The 10,047-nt window shown below is 39.6% G+C and overlaps 1 protein-coding gene across 1 annotated transcript in view; it reads right to left on the bottom strand.

The window, feature by feature from the left end:
* Positions 1–2,743: 2,743 nt before the first annotated feature.
* Positions 2,744–10,047, bottom strand: part of LOC128744651 (D(2)-like dopamine receptor) — an 82,221-nt gene continuing 74,917 nt past the window's right edge. The window contains exons 4-9 of the mRNA XM_053841809.1: positions 6,388–6,612; positions 6,057–6,255; positions 5,775–5,984; positions 5,112–5,508; positions 4,778–5,001; positions 2,744–3,252 (exon numbers count right to left, since the gene is read on the bottom strand). Of these exons, the coding sequence (XP_053697784.1) occupies positions 3,066–3,252; positions 4,778–5,001; positions 5,112–5,508; positions 5,775–5,984; positions 6,057–6,255; positions 6,388–6,612 (1,442 nt within the window). The 3' untranslated portion in view covers positions 2,744–3,065. The remainder of the gene's footprint in view (positions 3,253–4,777; positions 5,002–5,111; positions 5,509–5,774; positions 5,985–6,056; positions 6,256–6,387; positions 6,613–10,047) is intronic.

Genomic DNA, 10,047 nt, shown 5'->3' with positions numbered 1-10,047 from the left:
CAACCCTGACTCGGAATAGTTGTTCTGTTTTCTCACGATCTCCATGTTTCGATATGTGGACCAAAAATATATCCGAAGTGCAATGACAGATGGGATTTCAACTCACAATCTTTCGGTTGGTACTTAGTACCCGAAGGCTTTTTGCGTTAAGCTACTGCCACCCATTATACATATATTGGTAGTCCAATATCCAATTTTGTTCCCCAAATTCTATCTTTCCATATGTGTACCACATGCTTCCTCAGGTTAGAGTGCAATAGAAAGGCTGTCTTTGCCGACATCCATTGATCTTAATTTTTCAGTTCATCCAATTTATCATTGTTCGCACTATACGCTTTTTCACTTCCCAACAAATGAGAAAACATTGTGCTCTTGCACCGTATTTCACGGTATATGTTTTTAAGTAGGGTAACCAACTTATTTTGGACATCATCTACCTCTGTACATAATTTGAAGATTACTATTGAATTTTGCTATAAATAAAATGCGTTAGTTTGTATATGCGTAAGCGCAGTCGCTTGAAGTGTTGTTTTACACTAGCTGTGTTTCATTCTTATTGGAACGCAAAACAATTGAAAATACCAATTTCATGAAATACCTACTGACTTGACATTAGTATTGAAATCTAACAGGAGCCTAAAATAGGTATTTGATTTTTCATTTGTGTATTATGTCAGGCTGTATTAAGGTATATTGATATAGTTCATGTTAGTTGCGTGGATATAGCATTTATTCGATTCTATGAGAGATGTGTTGTTTCGGGCAGGTGGCCTTCGAATTCGTTCTCGTTCTCGGATAGTTCTTCTTGTCAATGCATTAAACTCACGATGATATCACAGCCTCGCACGCGTTATTTTGTGATACTATACGGATCTTTATACTGATGAATAGGCAATGCTTGATAGCTTTCGCTACCAGTAAACTGGGTTTATAAAAGAAGAGTCTGGTATTCTAATATGTCTCGATGGCATTTTAAGACAACACGTCATGTACTGACATGAATAAGTAACTCATTCATCGGGATAGATCTAATCGAACTAATCGACTAATCGAACATCCGAGTTAGTCGGTGCTCAGAGACTTTGCGGGCGTTTTAATGAAACCACACGAGACAGACAACATTATCCATTAAGATGGATCTGTATCTAGCTCCCCCTTCTACCAATACAATTCCTATCCCGAAATGCTTGTGAAGATGCTGAGGGTTCCCTGCAGGGACCATGGGCTTTAGTAGGAACAAGTATTGGACTAACATTCCTTCCCATCCCACCAGGACCCGCATTCGGACGTGGCCGGCGTCGATATTGAACAGCATGCGGGAACCTAATAAGGTTGCATAATGCATAACTGTATGCTGTCACAAGTATACTTTTTCCAGCCATCGTTTTGCAATTTTCATCGGTTCTGGTCAATAACGGAGTAGCAGCACACGGGCGGTATCCTAGTTATGCTTATGCTTATTTCCATTTGATTTTGCTTTAGGTGTCCAAATTGTACAGATCGGGTCCCTAATATCAGAGCTTTGAATTTATGAATATTAATAAAATTAATATAGCATGTTTAACAAATTGGCATGCGAAAAATTTTTATTGATAATACAATATCAGGGATCGATACAAGTTATTTGTCTATGGAAATGTATTTAAGCATAAATTGTCTAATTAGAAGGAATGATCGCTCGAATGAATCTCTTAGGTAAAAGTTTTGGACCATAACATCTGTAAAAATCGCCATTTTCATGAAACGCTTCCAAAGATATTTAATATGCAATTGCTTTTACCGGAAGCATACAGAATCCTTAATATACTTTGAAAAGCTCTGGATCGTTGTTGATCCATATTGTAGAAATCTTCACCAGTCTCTCCCCTACTAGCACGGTTGTTACAAAGTAGTTGTGGTAACCGAATTATAACTAATTTCAGGCGTAATCCGGTTGCTTCAACTAAATGGACTTACAGTGTGTTACTTGGGTCATGTGCTCGCAATCCACCGCTACACTTGAACCGGTAACCGCCAAAATCTGATGTGAAAATGCAACAAAACTTCCTTTAGGTACTATGTTCACGTAACATCGAATGTGGTTTCCACGTTAAGATGTAGCTTTCGAGGAGAGGAGCTGCGAGTTTGCGCAGTTCAAAACCTCAATTTTGCATCGGATAAACTTTTCCCCATGTTTGCCAATCAAAATCAGTGAAGCTCACTGTTTTGTGCTTTCAGAATTGGTGTTTGGATAATCCATTTTGGCGGGAAATATTCGATTTATGCTCTCTAGCATTCGGTAAGAAAGCGTTCGGTTACTAGCCGTTACGAGCCAAATAAAGTGCAAATTTCCTATAAATAATAGTGGTCCTATATAAATAGTAACAGAACTAGAATAGAACACATAAATTCAATTAATTATCTGCTTCACAAAATAGCAAATAAAAAGCGCAAACCTATACAACCGATCGATTTAAATGAATTAGGGGTCAAATAGTAAGTGAAATTTGGATAATCTAGCTAAAACAAGTAAAGAAATAAATATTTTACTCGTTGGTGAGCCCAGATTGTAACCGATAGAACACCGATATATCAGCTTATATCGGTTTAGAAAAATCAGACAATTATATTGCGATCTAGTTATATACATAAAATAAACTTACTAGACGATATAAAACGATTACGTCGAAAATTTTGGATAACAAACTTACACCATGATTACACCAATTAAAGTTTTAACTCTCTTTTGTAATTTATAGTTTTTTATTTTATTACCATCCTATCAATCTAACATCGACTTTACAATAAGATTGTTGAGTACAGTTCGTTAATTGTGACAAGTTTCGTTTTCTATTGCTCAAATTTGCGCTTTCCTCCACACATCTGACTAGTTGAATGGGCTTTACGCTTGTACATAGATATTTGTGCGAGTACGATACACTTAAAGGCTAGCTACATTATGCCGTAATTTCCACAGAAAAAAAGAAACTAAAACCTATCAATACCAGTGGCCTCTGGCCCATTTTATTGAGAATGATTCCTCCAATGCTAAATTAGTTTTCGAACAGGTACTAAGGTGAGGGACTCTAGCAATCGTCGTCGGTTATTTCGTAGCTTCCACGAAAGTCTCCGAGCGGGGTCACTTGAGTGCTGGATGGCGTCAGCAGGGGAGCTCCCTGCATCGAGATGGCCAACGGAAGGGCAGACGGCGTGCAGAGGCTGACCGTTCCTCGGCTGTCCGTCACTGAGCGGTATCGTGAGGGACGACCGGATCTGGAATGTAATGAACGAAATTAAGTTATGCAGAAAACGAAGTAGATTATTATAATTTTACGAAGCAACGAAGCATAATATAGGTACAAGAGACAAAATACAAACCATGAGAAACGAAAGATGACGATGAGTTGTGAAACGATGAGATGATGAAAGTTGAGATGATTAAAGATGAGATGATGAAAGATGAGGTGATGAACGATGAGACGATGAAAGATGAGATGAAGAAAGATGAGATGATGAACGATGAGATGATGAACGATGAGATGATGAAAGATGAAAAATGAAAGATGAAAGATGAAAGATGAAAGATGAAAGATGAAAGATGAAAGATGAAAGATGAAAGATGAAAGATGAAAGATGAAAGATGAAAGATGAAAGATGAAAGATGAAAGATGAAAGATGAAAGATGAAAGATGAAAGATGAAAGATGAAAGATGAAAGATGAAAGATGAAAGATGAAAGATGAAAGATGAAAGATGAAAGATGAAAGATGAAAGATGAAAGATGAAAGATGAAAGATGAAAGATGAAAGATGAAAGATGAAAGATGAAAGATGAAAGATGAAAGATGAAAGATGAAAGATGAAAGATGAAAGATGAAAGATGAAAGATGAAAGATGAAAGATGAAAGATGAAAGATGAAAGATGAAAGATGAAAGATGAAAGATGAAAGATGAAAGATGAAAGATGAAAGATGAAAGATGAAAGATGAAAGATGAAAGATGAAAGATGAAAGATGAAAGATGAAAGATGAAAGATGAAAGATGAAAGATGAAAGATGAAAGATGAAAGATGAAAGATGAAAGATGAAAGATGAAAGATGAAAGATGAAAGATGAAAGATGAAAATTGAAAATTGAAAATTGAAAATTGAAAATTGAAAATTGAAAATTGAAAATTGAAAATTGAAAATTGAAAATTGAAAATGAAAATTGAAAATTGAAATTTGAAAATTGAAAGTTGAAAATTGAAAATTAGAAATTGAATAGGGCAAAAGACAAAGGACAAATGGCAAATGACAACTGGCAAATGATAAATGGGGCAAATGGCAAACGGTGCAAATGAGGCAAATAGCAAATGACAAATGGGGCAAATGGGGTAAATGGCAAATAACAAATGGAGCAAAAGGCAATTGGTAAATGGCAAATGGCAAATGGTAAATGGGGTAAATGGTAAATAGGGCAAATGGCAAACGGAGCAAATGAGGCAAATAGCAAATAACAAATGGGGCAAATGGCAAATGTGGAAAATGGAGCAATAGGGGCAAATGGCACATAACAAATGAAGCAAAAGGCATGGCAAATAACAAATTGGTAAATGGCAAATGGCAAATGACAAATGGCATATGGGGCAAATGACAAATGAGAAATAGGAAATGGCAAATGAGGTGAATGACAAATGGCAAGTGGCGAATTGGGCAAATGGGACAAATAGCAAATGGGGCAAATAGCAAAATAAAGAATTAAAGATGAATAATGAAGAATAAAAAATAAAAATTAAAAGTGATAAATTTTGAAAACTTACCTTTCACAGCTACACCGCAGCAAACGTATAAAAGCAGCTCTGAACGTTTTGTTGAAGATCGTATAAATGATCGGATTAATCGTTGATGAAACATAACCCAGCCAGAGACAGATATTGACCACTCGTTCGGGAACTTTTATTTCAGGACACGCCGCAAAAATAATGTTTAGAATGAAAAACGGCGCCCAGCAGAAAACGAACGTGAAGAACACCAAACCAAGAACCTGAAATTAAAAAAAACTAAATTTATTCACTTGCATTAGCCATATAAAAACAATTAAAAAAAGTCTGATTGAAAAGAAATCTCTGGTCCAGGTACAACGGCTTCCCCTACCTTGGTTGCTTTCTGCTCGTTTGCAACGGCATTCGCTGATAGGCTGTTTCGTTTTTTGTTGGCCAGAAACTTCAAATTGAAATTGATATTGGGCGTCGGCACGCTGTTGAAGTTGAGCCTGAAGGAGCAGAACCGCTGCCGTCGTGTTTCTCGCTCGATGCTTTCGGGCGTCTGAGTGCTCTGATCGCAGGTGCCGCCCAGCTGCAGTGGGTGCTGATGACGGCGATGTTGGCGGTGGTTAGTGTGCTGCGGCCGCTGCTGGTGCTGTGGATGATACTGGTGTAACATTTTCTGGTTCCGTTTCAGCACCTTCCGGCCCGACGAGCCACCGTTCGGAGCGGAGGGATCGCCATTACTATAGACAGCGCCAGCATGTGATGACGAGATGATACCGATTCTGAAAGCGAAGCAACAGCGTGTATTTTAAAATCCTGCTGGCTGGCCTGAAGACTTAATCATATATTCATTTAAATGTTGAACAATATTTAAAACGGAATTTATCTTTACGCTCAAACAATCGCTACGAGCTGCACTTTGGCGTCCGTGTGCATTTTAAATTAAATTAAATACTTTAGCCTTGGCATCTTAATAATTAAAATAATTTAAAACTGGCAATCCACGCAATAAGCCCATCGTTCCCTACAGAAACGAGTACCTACCTACCTGTCCAGGTTGGAGCCGTGAAGCCGCCAAGGGCCTGTCCCACTTTGGAGCGATTGCTTGCAGTTGTTATTGTCTAAACTATTGCTTCGTAGCTGTTCCAGTGCGTCCTGCGAACTGCTCGTACATGATGTGTCAGCTTGGCCTGCCAAGCCAACTCCACCGCCATCCATCATCGACGATTGCTTGGAAGCGACCATTCGGCCACCGAGCCTGTGAAATATGAAAGGAAATGCACGCATACTCATACGTTCCTATCAATCAAACACTATACGGAGTACGAACCGTCGAAACAATTCCCCTTCCGGATGCTGTGCTAAAAATCGGGCTTTCTTCCGCAGAAGCTGCACCGTGAGAGCATAAGTAATAACCATCATCACCATAGGGATATAGAAGGCTACCAGAGAGCCGAACACGAAGAACGCCCGGTTGTTAATAACACACTCTCGTGGGCCGGGCATTATGTTGTTCTTATTAATCATACCTAAAAAAAAGTTTCAAAAATAAAAATTAAAACTTTACTTTGACCAGTTTTCGTGTGAAAGGATCATTATCGCTAACACGAATCTATGGGAAGCTGGCGCATCGGCCAACCCACAGCACCGCCGGTACTCACCTAAAACGGTAATAGAACTGGAAACTAGCATCGCCAGCAGCCATACCAGCGCAATTTTGATCCCGGTCAGCCGCTTGGTCGAATGATGGCGACTCCCGAGGGGGTTCCGGATGCCCAGATAGCGGCCAAGACTGATGAAGCACATGTGTAGAATGCTTGCCGAACAGGCCAACACGTCGCAGGTCACGTAGATGTTGCACCACGTTACACCGAACGGCCAGTACCCTGTGGATTGGAAGGAGAAAAGGAGAAGTGTTGTTTAAAAAAAAAGGTATAATTAAATTTCTTTTTATGGTCTCTGTGGTGTAAGCAAAGTTAAGTTTAGCAGCAATAAGCTTTGATTGTTTATAAAGTTGTCTTTTCACTTGCTTCGACTACCAAATCTTAAGGCCGTAGAATTAAAACCCATTATTATTTAAATGTGTCTATTGATAAATGTCGAAGAAAAATCTACTGATATGATCAAGGTTTTCCATAAAAAAATGAAACCAAAATTTTTCTGAATATATATTTCTACCTAGATTCGTAAACAGCAATTATTTTTCTTTATTAGTTTTTATTAATATATCCAAAGTAGCAAAGCATTTCAAAAGGAAAAATTCTCCTCACTTTTAGGAGAAGATAGCATTCCACAGCATTCGGCAAATCAATTCGGCGCATTGCTGTAAAAGGCTAAAAATTGAAAATATTTTTAGAGCAAGGCATAAACCTGATTCCATTTAATTCTACTACCTACATAAGGTAATCTTCAAAGCTACGCGTATTTCAGCTACTACTTGTCTTTTTCAGTATGGACAGTTCGAACTTCACATTTGGAATTAAATGTAAAAAATTAAATGGATTTTTCTTTACCATCTCGTTGATTAAGAAATTCTCTAAATTGATTTCGATTTATTGTTTTTAATGCGGGCTTTTCCAAAAGCTTAAATTAGAACCTACAACGGGTTTGATCAACTGAACAACTGTTTCAAGAATTTAGGTATAATTTTTCGCACAACTTTATTCGCTATGCTGGCACCAGACGATCTCTTTTCCACTCGCAGAACTGTCCATAAGAAATTATTTTTAATATATTTCTATCTTCTGTACTCGAAACTAATGGCGGTGTCTCCACTGTAGTGTCGTCACTCTTTCTCGCTGTTTCGTTCTATCTATTGTTCAATCCCCTGTTTGTGTGTCTGTTCGAAAGTCTTTGAAGCTATTATCTGACTTTTCCCCATGCAAGTTTGTGTCTACAAAGTTACTAGAATTCACTCCTTTTTGATTGCGTGGCATGAATCGAAACCTTCATCAGATTGACGCTATTTATACCGATCTGAAGGCTGCATTTAGAATACTTTGTGCTAAATTTGATAAATTGGAAGCCTCTTTTGCGATGGTAGCATCTTGGGATCCTTTCTGTTTTCATTGTTTATTAATGATATCACTAAAATATTACCACCTCGCATACGACTATTAAACGTGAATGACACTACGTTATATCAGCTTATTACTTCGTATGACGACTCACTAGACTTCAAACGGTGATCGATCGATTGTTCCTAATTGATGCTGCCGCAACTACATGACTTTAAGTATTCCCAAGTAACTGCAATTTTTTACGATGGAATAAAAAACAACCTTTAATGTTTAATTACCGTATTACTGGGCTAGTGGTTCAACATTGCGAAGTTGTCCCTGATCTCGGTGTTGTGTTGAATACAATACTCTATACGACAGAGTTCGCAGCCAGCTGTTAGAGTGCAGGACAATTGCAGGGCCAGTTGCTACAATCCTATTGACTCTAACAGTCTCTCCCAGTCGAAATTCGAACATACGACCACCGGCTAATTAGGCCAGCGTCATACCTCGAAGCAAACATTACTCTATGATTGTCAATAAAGCAAACCGAGAACTTGGTTTAATCCTAGGTTTAATCCTGCTCGCTGGCGCGTTAAATTGAACGCGTACAAAAACAGTTCGTAGGCTATATGCCGTACATTACCATGGAAAAACCCTGATAAGCTGTCGCCATATGCTTTCATATTCTTAATAAGGTACGGGAGGGTATTCCCAACACGCAACTAATTTCGGCATACATTACCTTTTTTGGCTACACTTTTCCAAATAAAAACTTTGCCGCTATATAACAATACTGAAACGAATGTACCACTCATAGGCTTTAATGTGTTATAACTATTTTCATAAAAATGTAAGTAATTTGCTAAATTTGATTCAATAAACGTCAAAACCACTGTTTTTCCACTAGCACGTAACCAGGTTGAAAAATCTTGCAGCAATCGCTTATGCGTATCCGCTCTTGGTTTGGAAAACACACAATTATGATCACGTTTACTTATTCTAGAAACTAAACAGCTGTGAATATGCTACCACAGAACAATTCTACTTCTTTTTATCACGGAAGAACACAAAAATTCCCCTCTGATATGAAAATATAAATCAATTTTCATTCACTAGCCATTAGCAGCATTTTGTTTTTAATTCCTGCACATGGTGCGTTATACACACTACTACCAATATAAGCAGCAAGCTGTTGTCACTGCAAAACTAATTATCTTGAATGAGCCCGTAATGTAGGCAATACCGACACGTTATCCTTCGGTCTCTTTTGATCTGTTTTTGCAAAGCATCTATTCCCTTCTTCTTCTTCTTCTTCTTCTTCAGCAGCATAGAGCCGGGGTGGCTCGTGCTGTTTCAAGCACTCGTCTCCATTCAACTCGGTCTTGGGCCACTCGTCGCCAATTTCCCAGTCGTCTCAGAAGTCGCAAATCACTTTCGACCTGGTCGAGCCATCGTGCACGTTGGGCCCCCCTGTTCCTGGTGCCGGTGGGGTTGTTGAAGAGGACCGTTTTCGTCGCACTGTCGTCCGGCATCCTTACGACGTGTCCGGCCCACCGTAGCCTGCTAACTTTCGCTAGATGTACGATGGGAGTCTCCCCAAGCAGTGCCTGTAGCTCGTGATTCATACGCCTCCGCCACTCTCCGCTTTCAGTTTGTACTCCGCCAAATATCGTCCGCAGCACTTTCCGCTCAAACACGGCAAGGGCGCGTATGTCCTCCGTAAGCAGCGTCACGGCTTCAAGTCCATAAAGAACTACCGGTCTAATAATGGTTTTGTACATTGTTAGCTTCGTGCGGCGGCGTATGCTTCCTGATCGTAGCGTTTTACGAAGGGCAAAGTAGGCCCGATTTCCCGCTTGGATGCGCCGCTGGATCTCCTTACTAGTGTTGTTGTCCGCGGTCACCAGCGATCCCAAATACACGAACTCCTCTACCACGCATTTGTTTCCTATGAGCCTCTTCCTTTCATGTATTTGGTCTTCGACGCATTTATTTTTAGCCCAATTCTCCTAGACTCCGCTTTCAGTTTGGCGTAGATTGCCTCCGCCGTCGCAAAGTTCCTGGCAATGATATCGAAGTCATCTGCAAAGCCTAGAAGTTGGTTACTCTTGGTAAACATCGTGCCTCTCGTTTCGATACCCGCTCGTCGGATCACCCCCTCAAGAGCGATGTTGAACAGCATGCAGGATAGACCGTCACCTTGTCTCAACCCTCGTCGCGTCTCGAAGGGACTCGGGAGTGTCCCAGAGATGCGTACGAAATACATCACTCGATCCAATGTAGCTCTGATCAGTCGCGTCAGTTTGTCCGGAAAACCGT

This window comes from Sabethes cyaneus, chromosome 3 (assembly GCF_943734655.1).
Source record: "Sabethes cyaneus chromosome 3, idSabCyanKW18_F2, whole genome shotgun sequence".
Lineage (NCBI taxonomy): Eukaryota > Metazoa > Arthropoda > Insecta > Diptera > Culicidae > Sabethes > Sabethes cyaneus.
The sequence above is the reverse complement of the archived record's forward strand: the minus strand, read 5'-3'. Positions and strand labels throughout refer to the sequence as shown.